The sequence below is a fragment of the Chionomys nivalis genome, chromosome 9 (assembly GCF_950005125.1).
Source record: "Chionomys nivalis chromosome 9, mChiNiv1.1, whole genome shotgun sequence".
Classification (NCBI taxonomy): Eukaryota; Metazoa; Chordata; class Mammalia; order Rodentia; family Cricetidae; genus Chionomys; species Chionomys nivalis.
The window spans coordinates 972,616-989,061 of record NC_080094.1 but is presented as its reverse complement, the minus strand read 5'-3'; the positions used below and the strand labels follow the sequence as shown (position 1 = coordinate 989,061).

General features: G+C 51.1%; 1 protein-coding gene across 5 annotated transcripts; it reads left to right on the top strand.

The window, feature by feature from the left end:
- Nucleotides 1–303: 303 nt before the first annotated feature.
- Arfgap1 (ADP ribosylation factor GTPase activating protein 1) lies at nucleotides 304–15,630 on the top strand. Of its 5 annotated transcripts, none has more exons than XM_057781402.1 (15): nucleotides 304–452; nucleotides 732–1,019; nucleotides 4,028–4,091; nucleotides 4,520–4,629; nucleotides 5,404–5,575; nucleotides 6,015–6,115; nucleotides 6,830–6,916; nucleotides 7,387–7,483; nucleotides 9,583–9,639; nucleotides 10,623–10,655; nucleotides 11,397–11,426; nucleotides 12,195–12,251; nucleotides 12,652–12,711; nucleotides 13,572–13,642; nucleotides 14,218–15,630. In XM_057781402.1, the coding sequence occupies exons 3-15, from the start codon at nucleotides 4,032–4,034 to the stop codon at nucleotides 14,552–14,554; spliced, it is 1,272 nt and encodes a 423-aa protein (XP_057637385.1). In that variant the 5' UTR covers nucleotides 304–452; nucleotides 732–1,019; nucleotides 4,028–4,031; the 3' UTR covers nucleotides 14,555–15,630. The 5 variants fall into 5 exon arrangements, with proteins under 5 accessions (XP_057637385.1, XP_057637384.1, XP_057637386.1 ...); XM_057781401.1 differs by having other exon boundaries at nucleotides 13,566–13,642; XM_057781403.1 differs by lacking the exon at nucleotides 11,397–11,426 and having other exon boundaries at nucleotides 13,566–13,642.
- The last annotated feature ends 816 nt before the right edge of the window (nucleotides 15,631–16,446 follow it).

Below are 16,446 nucleotides of genomic sequence, written 5' to 3'. Positions count from 1 at the left end.
AAGCAGCCGATGAGGAAGGAGTACGTGGCACAAAGAGGCCCAAAGTAAACACAAAACTAAAAACCATCAGCAATTAACTCCAGGACAGTTGGTCGAGCAGTGACCGTGGGAGTTTCTTGCTCCGGTCCAGCCTTGGTCGCACGGCACCACGGATTCCCCAGAATCCCGGCTGCAGAGACCGCACCCCGAACCCAGCAGCTCTGCGCTGCCAGGCGGCACCGCCCACGCCTGATCGCCCCTGCAAACTCGGCGCGCAGCCCTAGGTCTGCACAAACCGGAAGAAAGCCGCGCTGCTTTGCTCGCGCACGGAGGCGGAAGTCGCTCCTCGCAGGCCTCCCAGGAGTCCTTTCGCAGCGCGACGTAGCCGGAAGCTGCTGGCGGCTGGTGGGGGAACTCTGAGCGCCCAGTCCAGCTTGGCATCTCGGCAGGACCCGACCCCCTGAGAGCAGCAGGTGAGCTCGCGACCGGGACTCCCGCGACCCGCGGACCCTCAGTTCCTTGACCTTCCGGTTCTCAGATTACCCGGTTCCTGGTCCTCCAACCCTCGATACTGCGGCCCTAGGCCCTGATCCCCTAATGCCCCGGCTGTCCGACATCCCCAGCCTCCAGCCCTGACTCCACGGCTCTCGGTTCCTCACGCGCCCCCTGCCTCCCATTCCCCAGTTTCCCGGCCCCGGACTCTCCAGTGTCCTTACCCGTGACGTTTCTGTTCCTCGGACCCCAAACTCCAGGGTCCCTGTGTGCGGCTGCCCTCTTCGATCCCAGCGGCCGCCCCCCATTGCGCGGTTGGATCTCCTCGCTGCGGCCGTCCAGACCCCTCGGCCTCTGAGCTTGCCACTCTCCAGCCTAGGACCACTCTTCTCCGTTGTCCCTCATCGCTCTCGGGCGTAGACCGGTTCTGCACAGCCCAGTTACCCGGGAAAGGGCAGCTGCTCGTCACTTCGATTCTGTCCAGCGGTGCCGGGAAGCCAGACTCCCTAGCCACAGCTCGTTGATCGTTTTCCTGCTCGGCCTTTGAAGTGAGTACTCTGGCGAAGGAGGAGAAAACAAAACAAACAAAAAACCAAACCAGTAACATCAACCCCCCACCCCAAAGGACCAGGCTTCTAAACCTTTCCTCAGTTTTACCTGGTTTTGGAAGGATGTGCTGATGTTTACCCTCAGAAGGCACCACAAGTCATACACCAGGCTTCATACTTCTGCTGTGCCGTGTTTGTAGCAATGGAGCTCTATGGCCCTGGGCAAGGTGACGTTCTGAAATCACCTGTTCTTCAGAGCGAGGAGCATAACTTAGACATGGGTTCTCTGTGTGCTTCGAGCAGTTCTGGGAAAGACGGTTAGTGTTTCTCCTTGTCACCCATTCTGTAACCTTAGGGCCTGGCTTTGTCCCCAAATGTCTCTGTGACCTCAAAGGTTCATCATGTCCCAGTTTAAGACCCAGACACTCTGTAGTATGACATGTAGTTTAGTAATGTCCGGAAATAACCTTGTTTGCTTCAGTATTCACTGGGTATGTCTGCTTGAAGGAAGAGCATTTTGTCATTTTTTTTTTTTTTTATTTCGGCTATTAAGAATTCCTAGGGGTGGGTGAGGTGGATTATCAGGTAAGGGTACATGCCACCAGGACTCACTACCTGAGTTTGATTCCTGGAGCTCACATGGTGGAAGGGAATAGCTGACTCCTCCCACCTTCTAGGCTTCTGGGTACATACTATGGACACATTTATACACACACCCAAGAAAAAAAACCAAGAAAAAAATGTTAAAAAAGAAAAAGGATTCTTGACCCTTTTTTGAGCCATATTTCGGTTGGTGAGAGCGAGGAGATACCTGTTTTCATGTTATTAAGCAACATTTAAGATAAGTAATTACTCACCAATACCCAACGTTTACCGCACAGGAGTGCTTCTTAAATCCAGACCAAGCCAGGCATGGGAAACAGGCAGGCAGATCTCTGTGAGTTTGAGGCCAGCCTAGTCAGCGTAGTGAGTTCCAGGACAGCCAGGGCTTCAAAGAAAGACCCTGTCTGGAAAACAAAATCCAAACCAAGTCATCCACTCTCCCCCATTTTCTCCTAGAGCCGTAAATGTCCTGCTCTGTTTTACACAGTCAGAACTTCAGAGCAGTCTCATGAGATGCTGACTTCTTCCCTTTGTTTGCCTCCATTGCGTGGTTGTCAGCCTCTGAGGGCCGGCACAGCGCTTTGAGTACTGAGATTGGCTACTGAAGCCTTCGCTGGTCTGGTGACAGCTGCTCCCGTAGCGACTGAGAAGACTGCAGCGGGCTTTGTAAACTCCGGCCTGCCAGTGTCTCCTCAAAGGCGCCGAACTGTCTGGGGTGTACATGAGCAGATGCCTGGGGTGTAACTGTTGTGCCTGGTGAATGAGTCACTCCAGGGCCTGAGTCCTGCATGCAGGAGTCTGCGTTTGTGTGTTTGTGGTTTCAGGATGCCATCCTAACATGTAGTTAACACAGTGAAAGGAAGCTAGAGTGAGTTAGGATTTGGTTTCAAAGTTACAGAAAGCAAATATTTCCTAACATCCGACAGAAGGGGATCCCAGTCACGTGACCAGATAGAAATTTCAAGATGCAGGAGAATTGAGAGTCAAGATTCTCTTTACAGAACACCATACTTCTTCAGACTTAAATTTAAAATAAAATATAGGATCTGAGACAGAGGCTTTTTTTTTATGTGAACAACATGAATAGAAAATGGTCATTTTGTCATTTTCAGTCTGACAGCAAGGTGAAACACTGAAAACCTGTAATTTCTGTCAGAGGGAGTACTTACCTATTATTATTTTTTGTATGTGTGATGCCCTGTAAATTAGAGGAAGCAGCATGGTCCGTTGGGACAGATGAGTTCTGGAGAGACCACACCTGACTGTGGACTGGCAAGGGGGATGCCTAGAGGCCTAGGTCCTGCCTCCGGTTCCCTCAGTGCTCATGTGTGCAGTAACACTGGCATTAGCTTATGCCCAGCCTTGTTGTTGGCACAGTCTGTCCCTTTTGCTTTATTTCCTAATCCTGAATTAAATGGACCACCATTTAAAGTTAAAAACATTGCTGAAACTGGCGGCTATGAAGAAAAGAATAGGGGCTAGGGAGACAGTTTAGGGGGTAAGAGCTCTTTCTGTGTATGCATGAGGATCTGAGTTCAGATCTCCAGTATCTACATAAAAGCCAAGCATGGCTGCACATGTCTATGACCCCAACATTGGAGGATGAATGTAGGAAGATTGTGGGAGCTTGTTTCCAGCTGAGCTCCACGCTCAGTATCCCAAAGGAATAGGATAGACATTTGTAGAAGACAACCTGTGTTCTCCTCTGGTCTCCACGTGTGTGTACACAGTCATACATGTGGATGGACAGTTACAAAGAAAGAAAGAAGGAAGAGAATATTTAAAAAGGAAATGAGCTTTCTCTTTAGCTGAGCCTTACTGCTCTTCCCACCAAAGGCCCTGTGTGGGTGGTCTGTGGCCATTATTGTCCTATGGCTGTCTTATCCCACGTTTCTCATCAGGATGCCCTCATACGGGACCTATTTACACACCGTCTAATACCATTGCCAGGAATTCTTCCTTGCCCCTTGTTGCAGCCTGAGGGCTTCCTACACAGACTTGGAGAGCTGGCGGGGAGGCAGGAAGTACAGGATGCTCTCTCTTCCATCAGTGAGCTCCCTTTTTAGGGGGGAGCAGATTAAGCAGCCAATCTTCATGTGTTTTGTAAGGTTACTCCTTGTGAGTTTTGTCATCAAATGACAGGTCTTTTTTTTTTATCTTTTTTTTTTTTTTTTTATCATTTATGCTGCCTGGTGGCACACAGTGGCTGAACTTAAACTTGCAGGCGTTCCTGACTACAATTGGTTGAGGCCTGAGATTCCCTCCCCCAATGTGAAGTGTCTCCTGTACTGGCAGGACTTCTGCTGTCAAATCAGAGCAGCTTTGTGGCAGAGCCTATGAAGTCATCACTAACTGCCAACTCATTTTCTTTCTTGCATAGTAAAGGTTTGTTCTTCTCTTTGCAGCACCATGGCCAGCCCAAGAACCAGAAAAGTACTTAAGGAAGTCAGGGCACAAGATGAGAACAACGTGAGTGTGAACCTTCGGGCTGGGCTTGGGTGACTGGTGAAAGTCTCGGTGTCAGATGCAACTATGGTAGTGTGTCCCTCCTTGGAGAGGCTGCTCATGTCTCGGTGCTCACTCGTGTGGCTGAAGGGAGTGGGACTTTGTCACACTGCTCAGGTTGTGCTAAGGATGCTTGGTCTCCTTTCTGAACATTTTTTCTCATGAGAGGTTCTTTATCTTTATGCCAGTTTCTAGGCAGCTTCTGCAACCTCCGTCTTTGTCCTGTACCTACATCCTTTGACCAACCTGAGCAGCCTGTCGGGCTATTGGTGCTAGCTCTTTAGTTCCGTCTTTGCACATGTGGCCTGCTCTTCCACCTTTTTTGGGGTATCTTAGGGGACCTAACACTGCCCTGAGCTGCCTGGTGAGTTGCGTGTGGCCCCTCTTTGCAGGTTTGCTTTGAGTGTGGTGCATTTAATCCTCAGTGGGTCAGCGTGACTTATGGCATCTGGATCTGCCTGGAATGCTCTGGGAGACACCGTGGGCTTGGGGTGCACCTCAGGTCAGTGTCCTGCACAGCCTGCATCTGTCGTACTCGCCGTGTTGTGGGGCTGCTGCCCAAATTGCTGTCGGACAAGGGTGCTAGGGAGCTGTGCTAGGTGGTCCTCACTCCAGTAACCCGGCCAGGATAACCACTGTTGTCCAGCTTGTTAGGTGGTCCTCACTCCACTAACCCGGCCAGGATAACCACTGCTGTCCAGCTTGTTAGGTGGTCCTCACTCCACCAACCCGGCCGGGATAACCACTGTTGTCCAGCTTGTTAGGTGGTCCTCACTCTACTAACCCAGCCAGGATAATCACTGCTGTCCAGCTTGTTAGGTGGTCCTCACTCCACTAACCCGGCCGGGATAACCACTGTTGTCCAGCTTGTTAGGTGGTCCTCACTCTACTAACCCAGCCAGGATAACCACTGCTGTCCAGCTTGTTAGGTGGTCCTCACTCCACTAACCCGGCCAGGATAACCACTGCTGTCCAGCTTGTTAGGTGGTCCTCACTCCACTAACCCGGCCAGGATAACCACTGCTGTCCAGCTTGTTAGGTGGTCCTCACTCCACTAACCCGGCCAGGATAACCACTGTTGTCCAGCTTGTTAGGTGGTCCTCACTCCACTAACCCCGGCCAGGATAACCACTGCTGTCCAGCTTGCCTCCATGAAGCTTCTTCTGGCTTCTGCCCCAGACAGGAAGCGCCTGTGTCTAGCTCAGGACGTGATCCTTGGTTGGGAGGCTCCTGGGGCCCTCATACTTGGTAATCAGATCAGACGTCTGGTTTCTAGCTTTGTGCGCTCTGTTACAATGGACAAATGGAAGGACATCGAGCTGGAGAAGATGAAGGCTGGTGGGAACGCTAAGTTCCGAGAGTTCCTGGAGACCCAGGAGGACTATGAGCCCAGCTGGTCCCTGCAGGACAAGTACAGCAGCAGGGCCGCAGCACTCTTCCGGGATAAGGTGAGGACTCCTGGCTTGAATGCGCAACACACACTTTCACAGTGGCCAGATGTGGCTTTAGTGGCTTTGGGAGGCACTTTTAGCATCTGGGAGGCCATTGTCTGTCCAAGGACAGACAAGGACAAGTGGCCTTTACCAGAGCTAGGGCAGGCTCTTCTTGCCCACAGATAATGCCAATGGCCTGAATTAAAGGGAGTAAAAGAACAGTGATCGATGTGCCTTAGACTAACTCATTTGCAGACCATCTGAGAATCTGGCCTTCCTCAGGTTGGGGGTCAACTAATGAGTCCCTGTGCATTGGAAGTTGCAGCCGTAGAGGCCAGTAGCCCACTAACTCTCATCGTCACGTGAGCCCTGGCTCATGACTGAGATACTGACTTGTGTGGTTGGATGTGCTTGAGTAGATGGTAACTGCTTATGTCTTGTGTCATCTTGTTAGGTGGCTACTTTGGCAGAAGGTAGAGAGTGGTCTCTGGAGTCTTCGCCTGCGCAGAACTGGACCCCACCTCAGCCCAAGATGCTGCAGTCCACTGCCCACCGGTAGTTCCTCTGACCTGCTAGTCAGATCTCAGCTTCACCCTCACGTTAGTGGTAGCTCAGGGTTCCCGTAGAAACCTCATTTCCTCCGCTTGTGGAAACAGCTTCTGTTGAGAGCTGTTCTAGAAGTCAGAGAAAAGTAGCTTTTCCACATTTCTGGGACAGTGCAAACTTCTAACAAATAAGTAGCATCTTGCCCTGTTTTGCAGGAGGCTTGGTTCCTCTCCTTGCAGGTGTATCATACAACCCTGTGCACAGTGCCTGTGATGGTGTGGGTGTGGGTTGTGTTTTTTTGGCATGTGGTCCTTCTTTTGTGAGCTGTTGTTCATTCCATAGTTTAGGCCCCCAAATGGTACAGATCCTGTTGTACACCCCAAGTTCCACTGTGAAGAGTCTCCCTTCTCTGGTGCAAGGTGGATGCGGGACAGGAGAGGACTGTGTGCAGATGACAGCACGTCGTCTGCCCCCAGGTCCTGCAGAACTTACTGGAAGGTCCTAGCACCACTGATGGTTTCAGCCATCCCTGGCGAGTGCAGAGTTCACCAACAGCTGCCATTAGGCTGGGCAGAGAACCCCTGGACCATTAGCTGTGCCTGAGCATCCTGTGGGTCAGCTGTTTGCTGCATAATCGCTATGTGATATGGAAGTCCTTGTCACAAAACTGTGGTTTCATTTGGTGTTGTCAAGGCCTTACTGGCCTTTAACTTTGTATTTCAGATCCTCTGGGCAGCCGCAGAATGTGACTACCTCTGGGGACAAGGCTTTTGAAGACTGGCTGAATGATGACCTGGGCTCCTATCAGGGGTAAGGCCTCTTAAGCCAGGGATAGAGAGCAGGCAGCTGAGGGCATCCATGACAGGCCACTCTACATGGGTTTACTCCATTGTTTCCTTTAGGGTAGGCTGGGCCCACTCCTGTGTGTCCACAGTGTCTGTAATCCAGGGGTCCATTTATAGCAAGCCCCAAGATGGCCCAGGTTTGAATGGAGGTTTTGAATGTGGAGAAAACCCAGTATTAAAGATGATGCATTTTCTTCCTGGAATCTGCTCGACCTGTAAATGGTGCTTTCTGGTAACCCCCACTTATCGGGGTTGGGTCTTGCTGGGGAATCTCAGGTCATATGGAAGGAAGTGTCTGTGTAACTTCAGTGCCCATTGCCCAGAATGCAGCGTGTCCTGAGAGGGAGGAGGTACCTCTCCTGGTGGCCAGCTTCTCACTGCTGAGGAGTGGCAAAGCTCATGACTGTGGCTAGCGATGTCTGTGTTTATTCTCAGGGCTCAGGAGAATCGCTATGTGGGGTTTGGGAACACAGTGCCACCTCAGAAGAGAGAGGACGACTTCCTCAACAATGCGATGTCATCCTTGTACTCGGTAAGGAGACCTAGGTCCTTCAGAATGCCTCCTGTGACAAGACAGGGAGGACTCTTTATGGAAGAGTGGGTAGTCCTGGGGCACATGATCTGATTAAAGGTCCCTTCTTGTTTACCTTCAGTGAATGGTCCTTTTAAAAAATGGCATTTTATTCATAGCCCAGATATGTTCAGCCACTTACTCTGACCATAAAACATGTATTTCAAATTTACCAAGGTAGATTTCCCCAGAGCCCTACAAGTTTTCTGTGGGTACGCTTCTTATCTCCAGTTCATGTCCTGAGTTCAGGGGAAGGCTGACCCAGCCTCCTGGCCTGTGCTGGGCAGGCTGACTCAGGAAGTGAGGCCCTGAGCAGAGGCTGCCCAAGGTTCCGGCACTCCACTGGGGTGTGGTGCTTGGGTTTGGGGCCATTTGTCAGCTTTCCAGGCGGTTTGGAAGCGCCAGGTCAGAAGTTTAGGGTGTGGCATTTGAGGCTTGCTTTCCCAGGGAAACCAACCTTTTAGAGCTCCTTTTGTTCCGTGCAATGTTGTTCTGTAGTAATCATAAATGCAAGCACTCTGAAGGGCTGGTAAGGGCTGCAGTTGAGTGGCAGATGATACATCCATTCCTGGGTGCTGCAAGTGAAAAGAGGAGGAAATAGGCCAGACGTGGTAAAGGCACACCTTTAATCCCAGCACTTGGGAGGCAGAGGTAGGCAGATCTCAAAGTTCAAAGCTAGTCTGGTCTACAGAGTACCTCCTGTGTTACAGGACACACTGTTGAGTTCCAGGCTAACCACCAGGTCTACACAGAGAATCCCTGTCTTGAAAAACAGAAACAACAGCAAACTAGTAAAAAATAAAAAAAGGAAAGGCTTTTTATACTGATGAGAATAAATAGGCACGGCCCATAAGAGGATAAATACTGTGAGAAGGGGCAGAATGTAAAAATCTGCGTTGCTGTTGCACGCTGCACTGGGGTCTGGACTGACAGCACAGGTGAAAGACTGGCATCTGTCATCACCCTCTTTTGTTTCATGAAGCATGAATGTATGGATTTTTTTTTTTTACTTTTTTTTTTTTGAGACAGAGTCTTGCTCGCAGCTCTGTGTGGCGGTCTTGATTGAAATCATATGTAGACCAGGCCAGTCTCAGGTTTGCAATCGTCCTCCTGCATATTGGGATTACCAGCATGAGCCACCATGCCTGGCTCAAAAATTACTTTAAAACAATCGTAGGGCACACCTATTGCTCTAGCACTGGGGAAGCTGAAGCAAGAAGATTGCCCTGAGCCTGAGAGGACTTTCTTTCTTTTTTTTTTTTTTTTTTTTTTGAGAACTCATTTTGTAGACCATGCTGGCCTTGAACTCAGAGTTCAACCTGTCTCTGCCTCCCCCGTGCTGGGATTAAAAGTGTACGCCGAATGTCAATGTCAGGCCCTTCCTCACCATTTGGAAACGGAGTCCCTATCTTCTGCTGATGACCCTTTTCGCTATGGTTTTTTTTTGGTTTTTTTTGTTTTTTTTTTTTTTGTTTTTTGAGACAGGGTTTCTCTGTGGCGTTGGAGCCTGTCCTGGAACTAGCTCTGCCTCCCGAGTGCTGGAATTAAAGGCATGCGCCACCATCACCTGGCTTGATGACCCTTTCTAAGGAACACAGTGCATATAGATGTCGCCTTAAAGTCCATGGTTCCTCTGCACTAACTTGGGGGAATGACAAATGCCAGTTGTGGTTTAAGTGAGATGTTTTTATTTTGAAGTAACTTTAATTTATGTTGGAAGGTATTTGTGAGGAAATAACTTTGAATTTAGAGGAAGGCCTTTGCCCACTTCTTTCTGCCACTCTGGGAGTCAGGAAGGAGTAAGGACAGAAGTGAGGACAGCTCTGCCGACACCCTTTGAGGCCTGGTAGCCATCCTGTGCTGTGGAGGACAGTACTGCTGTGTGCTGCAGCTGGCAAGGGCAGTGTGGGTGCTGCAGTGCTGGCTGCCTTTGCCGGTCACAGGAGCTATAGAAGTACTTAGGTGCCTTCTGTGGATCCTTGCTGTGCTTCAGTGGCACTAGTGTGGCATGCACTGGGTCCAGAAAAACTGTGCTTCATCATTCTCTGTTGCCTTCTCAGGGATGGAGCAGTTTTACCACCGGGGCAAGCAAGTTTGCTTCTGCAGCGAAGGAAGGTGTAAGTGACTGGGGTGCATGCTGTCTACCTCTGGCCCGGGGGCCTTCTGCATAGCAGACCAGCATGGGGCCTTGTCCACCGCATGATGGCCCAAGGAACCCCTATTGTAGCAGATGTTTGTTTCTATGTCAGGGACAAACGGCTGGCAGAGAGTGGCTTGACGTCATGTGGGTGGTGACAGACACAGTCCTTAGTGAATAACTTATGGGTACCTGTGCCTGAACTTTTCCCTTTAGGTCTTGAGAATAAGTAGTGTTGAGATAGTCTAGCTCCTCTCCTTGAGAGGAGACCTGGAGAGTCCTGGTTAGGATAGACCATGCTGTATAGGGAACATGTCTGACTCTGGCAATGAGCTGGCAGTCACTGATAGGAAAAAGCCAGAAGGTGTAGACTTTGAGGCTGGGGTTAGGCTGTGTAATCATGGTACAAGAGGAACAGGAATAGAGGTAAATTGACCCACTGGTCCATAGGAACCCGACCGTAGTGCCCATAGCCATCCAACAAGCTGGAAGCCATTGTATCTGTCTTTCTTGCCCATTTGCCATGGAGAAGTTGCTGGCTTCTGACAAGGTATGTTTTCTCATCTCTAGAAAGACTGATGCCAGGGGAGATCTAGTTATCTCCAGCTTGGACATCTAGACAGGCCTGTTTTTTCTCAAGTGTCAGCAGTTCTTTATGTCTAGATAAGTTAGTTTCTGTGCTGCCCACATGTGGAACAAGTAGGACCAGGGGTGACTGCTGGGCCCAAACATGTCCTTTCCCCAGCAGTTTGTGGACTTGTTACAGCATATGCTAAGTCAGGCCTCCCTTCAGCAACCTGGTCCCTGAGAGCTGTTGCCATGGTCATACTGACTGCCTGGGTACTTGCCGGGAGGGAGTTTTGGAACTAACTGCACCTGGGCCCCATATAGATAAAGCCTTATGGGTAGGGTCAAGACATTTGAATTTGACTACAAAACGCTGGCTTTTGTTTTTCTTTTTAGGCTACAAAATTTGGATCCCAAGCTAGTCAGAAGGTAAGAAGGGGAAGCATTTATTTTCTGTTTCAGAACTCTTCAGTCTCCGTCGTATGCAGTGTCTGGATGCTGCAGGTCTGAGGTCCTAGGGAAGAAGGTCCTCCTCTGTCCTCGTGTGTCCCTGTGTACCTCAGTGCCTTCAGTTGCTGTGAGCAGGAGGCTTCCTCATCTACCACAGCCACCAATGAAGCCACTGTGCCGTAGCTGCCTCATATGGGAAGGGCTGTCTAGGCCACTGCTCACAGCCTTGGGCTTTTAGCTACAAAGGTGTCACTGCTTCCTCACGTGGCAGCGGTGACAGTCCCGGGTTAGAGGTTTACTTTTCTTCCAAGCTGAATATAAGAATAGTTGCCATGCTTAGAGCTCTGGTCAAGTGTCCTCCATGGTGAGGTGGGCAGGGTTTTAGGTCCTTGTGGCCCGCAGTTCTCTCTTCATAGACACTTCTGCCGCTCAGACTCCTCAGGCATATCATGGGGTCTGGATTGTGATAAATTTGGAGCAGAGAAATATTGATGCCAGGGTCCAAAGCAGATCCATGTGGTTCTGATGCAGGAAATAAGAGGGTGGTGGTCCACAGCTGTCACACTCCAGCAGTCAGGCAGCTGGGGTCGCTAGAGGGCTGCAGTGTGAGACCCTGGTTAAAGTTTAAGAGGCGTGTTTTCTGTCACTTCTGGGCATTGCTAATGTGACTCCCGCCACCTGCTCTTTCTCTGTAACTGCCTTCATGCCAACTGGGTCAAGTTTTGGGGTTACAAGCAGCAATCAGAGCCGGTAAAACCCCGTTTCTACTGGTGCATGCTGCCCCGTGTCTGCTAAATACGTGCTTTGCTCCTGGCTGTGTCTCCCTTTGTGTCTGGTCACCAGTGTCACCTCCCTGGCCTGCTGGTGCTGGAAGCTCATCTTCCTCGATATCCACAGCCCAGTTCTTCCCTGAGCAAGGTTGTCTGGGCCCAGTGGGCTCTGAGAGAAGGAATGCTTACTTCAGTGTTCATTTCCTGGATTAATTATCCCAAACCAGATCACTCCTGGGATCACACCCTGCTGGAAAGGAGCCTTCATATGTTAATAAGTTACCCCCTTCAAGCCTTTTGTCTGGCCTTGCTTTGAGGTTAAGGTCCAAGCAAGGCAAAGCTTCTGAGCTTTACCATGGTGGCTCCAGGAGAGGCTGTACCCCTGTCTGCTACTCCAGGAGAGGCTGTACCCTGTGTGCTACTTCTCTGCCCAACCCTTTCTCCATCCCTCCACTGAGCCTCACATAGCTTGGCTCCCATGGAGGGTTCAGTGCCAGCCTCAGGAAATGGATGAAGATTAGCAGTCCTCCCCACTTGTGGACTAGAGCCAGAGCTGCTTCCAGCATTGCGAGGGAGCTTTCCTCATGTCTTGGTTCTTCCGTTCTGGTGTCACTTGTGTGAGCCTACTTCCCCGTGTGTATTCACATCCCACTGCCTTCCCTTCTGTTGGCAAAGCTTGTGCCGTCCAGTGCTTGCTTTTCAGCAGCTAATGCTGCATGTGAAGCTCACATAGCATCTCTTCCCACAGGCTTCGGAGCTGGGCCACAGCCTGAATGAGAATGTCCTCAAGCCTGCGCAGGAGAAGGTACGGAGGGAAATAGGTGTACTGGGGATCAGCAAAATCTTGCCTATAGTTTCCTCTGGTCCAGGTGGCCTTGGGCTCCTTAGTTGTCGTCCCCCTACCCCCCGAGTTAGCTTCCAAGGGTGTCTTTGAACTTGCTCTTCCTTCTGTTTTACCCTAGTGGCCTGGCCACAGGCAGTGAGTGGTGCTTATCTTCAGAAGGATATTAGCCCTGGGGAGGAGTCAGTAGCCCCATCCTTCCTTACAACAGAGTCCAGACGACAGTTGGCTTCTCTTGGTAGTGATGGGTTCCTTATGTAGCTGAAGCCAGATGGCTTCTGGCAGAACTTGGGGAACTTAAGTGACAGGTCTCTCTGCACTCTGAAGCTTTGGTCCTCCTAACAATGCCCTTTAAATTGCACAGGTGAAGGAGGGAAGGATTTTTGATGATGTGTCCAGTGGGGTCTCTCAGTTGGCATCCAAGGTAGGGCCACCCTGCTGACTTGCACGGCCAAAGCCAGTTTCCATATTCTAGACACTGGAGCCCCACAGGCCCCTGGGCTGAGACAGTGGTCATTGCCCTCTTATTTCTGAGGCTTGAGGAATATGGAAACAGCTTGGTTATCAGGGCCTTGCCAGCCACTAACCTGTGTTTCTTTTCTGTCTTGCTGCTGTTGGCCTGTCCCTTGGTAAGTGCCAATGCCATTGTTAGCTGCTGCTGGTCCTGTGACCTCTTCAGGGCCTGGTTGGGGCGGTCATCAGATTTCCCAACATGATGGCAATGAAGGCACCTCCTGAAGACCTTCATTGCACTGTGGTAAAGACAAAGCCTGTAGTGGCTTGAAACTTTTGAACACCTCTAAAGTGTTACATTGGGAACACCATGTGCTTTGTGTGTGTGTGTGTGTGTGTGTGTTTTCCAGACAGGGTTTCTCTATGTAGCTCTGGCTGTTCCGGAACTCGCTCTGTAGACCAGGCTGACCTTGAATTCACGGAGATCCACCTGCTTCTGCCTCCTGAATGCTGGAATTAAAGGTGTGCGCCACCACCACCTGTCATAAGGCCATGCTTTTTACTGTCTGTGTGGCATCGTCCCACCCACCACAGGAACTGCTTCTGAGAGAGATGCTCTAAATATCTAACTTTAAGCAGCCAACAGCTGGTGTTGCTTTAGCACTGCTGCTGTGTTCCTGTGTGCGTGTGTGTGCGTGTCTCCTCGAGGCTTTGTCCAGGCCTCAGCAGGACAGCATCATTTTTTTGCTCATGTCTCACAGCCAGAGGTGCTGTATAGAGTGTGGCCTTAGTGTGGCCTTAGCTTCTTTTCATGCCTCCTTCTAGGTCCAGGGAGTTGGCAGCAAGGGATGGCGTGATGTCACTACTTTCTTTTCTGGGAAAGCTGAAGACACTTCAGACAGGTAGGCCATGTCCCCACCCAGGCCCTGGGTCCTTTGGGCTCTCTGAGAGGTCGCTGGTGGCCTGGCCTCGCACCCTCTGCCAGTGTTGCACACTGAGTCCTTTGCTAGAGGCAAAGTGACTGCCCTCTCACCCTCAGCACCAGGGCTCCTGTATGCTCTTTCCCAGTGCCCTAGTAAATACCCTACAGTTTAGGTGATGATAATACAGGTTGAGGTAGCAGGAGGAACTCAATCCCTTCTAAAAGTTTCACGCCCTTAGCACCAGGGTGAACCCTTACCAAGGCCAAGTTTGCTCTCAAAGAAAAGGGTCCCTCACTTAGTAGGGTACCCTGCCTGACCCTACAGGGGTAGCTAGGAGGTACTTTAAAGGGCAGCACCCTGTCTAGCCAGGAAGAAAGCATGGAGCTGTTGTAGGCATTTGCCACACCCTGGTTAAATGTAGGCTGGCTTGTGAAGTGGTAAATCTTGTTCTAGAGAGCCCCTGAGACCTGAGCAGATTGGGCAGCTTGGTGGGTGCAGGTAATGCAAGTATCGTTTTGTGACAACTTTTGAGATTTTGTTCTTCTCTGTAATAGACCCTTAGAGGGCCACAGCTACCAAAACAGCAGTGGAGACAACTCCCAGAACAGCACCATAGACCAGAGCTTCTGGGAGACCTTCGGGAGTGCTGAGCCCCCCAAGGCCAAGTCCCCGAGCAGTGACAGCTGGACCTACGCAGATGCCTCAACAGGGAGGAGGAGCTCGGACAGCTGGGATGTTTGGGGCTCGGGTTCCGCATCCAACAACAAGAACAGCAACAGTGATGGCTGGGAGAGCTGGGAGGGCGCCAGTGGGGAGGGCAGGGCCAAGGCCACCAAGAAGACTGCCCCAGCTACGACCACTGATGAGGGCTGGGACAACCAGAACTGGTAGGCGCCTTGCTGCACCTAGGCCCCAGCTCTGCTGGGACTGCTGTGTTTGCACTTTACCCTTTCTGATCCTCCTCATTTGACCTCAGTGTAAAGACAGTAGCTCAGGCAGGACTTGAGTGGGTGCTGCCTGCCTGGTGTGGGACAGCTTCCTCTTAGGCCTCAGGGCACCTGTCATCATCTGCCTCCTGGGTCCCCTGAGCAGCCTTCCTGGACTCTAGGTTCTTGGGACCCAGGCACTGTGTCTGCAGCCCTGGCCCAGCCTGGAACTGCAGTCCAGCAATGTCAGCCAAGCCAGACATCTGCTTTTGTTGAAATGTCTTTTAAAACTTGAAAGGTCTGCTCCTGTCCTTTTTTTTCCCTTGAAGAAAACGCCTGGAATCTTAAGCTGGAAATGAAACAACAAAAGCAGTGTTGGAGCTCGCACTGCCACCGACGCCCTCACCTAAGTCCACGTGCTGTGGCCTGTGCTGTGAACCTCACTTTGTGACCTTTGCCTTTCCTGCATCAGCCTGTCCAGCCCTTAGTTCCATGGGACAAACTCTCCACAGCTGGCCACACACGGCAGCTTGGGCTCTGGCCCTCCCTGGACACCTGACTTGAACTTGGCTAGTCCCGGACAGCTCAGAAATGAGGAAAGTCATTAAAGTAAAGGAACTGGGAACATTTTCAGCGTATCTGCCACTCCCGCCTGGCACAAGGGAGCCTGAACATGGAGGGTGGTCTGAGGGGCCAGCGGCCACTGCCAGGGTTGGAGCATCTTGATGGGGTCCCTTGTGTCTACAACAGCCCAGGCCTCCCCCCAGCCTGCTCAGGGTGCTCAGGGTCAGAGCACACTTGGTCATGTCTCCTCAGCATGCAGCTGTCCCTCCAGATGGCCCCATTTTCCACCCTGTGGACTTCATGGAACGTTGCAGTTGAGACCCATGTGCTACCAGTGGTTGGTGTGACAGCCTTTTCCTCCCAGGATTCCATGACTGCTGTATACTGTGGCCGAGAGCCCAGCTGGGTCTCTGTCTCCTTAAACCCACACCTGTCTTGACCCTCAGTTTGACCAGCAGTGCATGACCTGAAACTCTGTGTGGTTTGTGTGTGTCAAGTTTACTTCTGCTTCCCGGGGTTGAGCTGTCTGGGCTCTAAGGTTCCAGTCCTGGCTTACCTTGGGGATTCTAGTTCTTCACAGAACTGATAGGTTTTAGGTTTGGGAATCCCTCCTAGGTGCTTTATCCTCAGGTCACAGAACATCCCTGAGCTGGGAAACAAAGGGAGATACCCAGGGCAACCACAGGTGGATGAGATCAGAGGTCAGAGACTTGGGGTGAGAAGCCAACGGGATTTGTGGGAGCACATAGACATTTGGCCAAAAGCCAAGGAAGTCTGACCATGGAGGGAGGATCTACACCGAGTGCTCATACATCCCAGAGCAGAGACCGTGATTCCGAGGGTACACGGTGGTATAAAGGGGATGGAATCGGTTGGTTCTGGGCTGAGAAGCAGCCTGCTCCAGGTCATTTTGGGGGTGGGAAATGGCCCTAGGTACCTACAGCTTCCTCTGGTACTTTGTCCAGTAAAGAGAAAGATTGCAAATGTCAGTCCTTGTTCTAACATAACCCCGAGTTCTCCAGACTTTTACAGCCCTCAAAGGAAAGGATGAGTAAGGCCCAGGTCAAGGTACTAGAGCATCTGGCTGGGTTTTGGAACCTGTATGTGGGGAACTTGCCAGACCTCGAGTATACAAGGACAAACACGTGCCAGGTACTCCTGGGCTTGAGTGAAGCAACAGTTCCAGGATAGGCCTGGTTACACTCAGGCCAGATAGTCTGGGCTAAACAACCCTGGCTGCCTCTCTGCTTAGTCGGGTAGCTTGGAAGGTGGGAGAGTTGTTGTTGGTGGACT

Bases quoted from the DNA above. Each gene is read 5' to 3' on its own strand.
- Arfgap1 (XM_057781401.1), top strand. From the start codon at position 4,032: ATGGCCAGCCCAAGAACCAGAAAAGTACTTAAGGAAGTCAGGGCACAA. The intron at 10,656-11,396 runs GTAAGAAGGGGA...AACTGGGTCAAG, and splicing joins GATCCCAAGCTAGTCAGAAG to TTTTGGGGTTACAAGCAGCA. The intron at 11,427-12,194 runs GTAAAACCCCGT...CTCTTCCCACAG, and splicing joins ACAAGCAGCAATCAGAGCCG to GCTTCGGAGCTGGGCCACAG.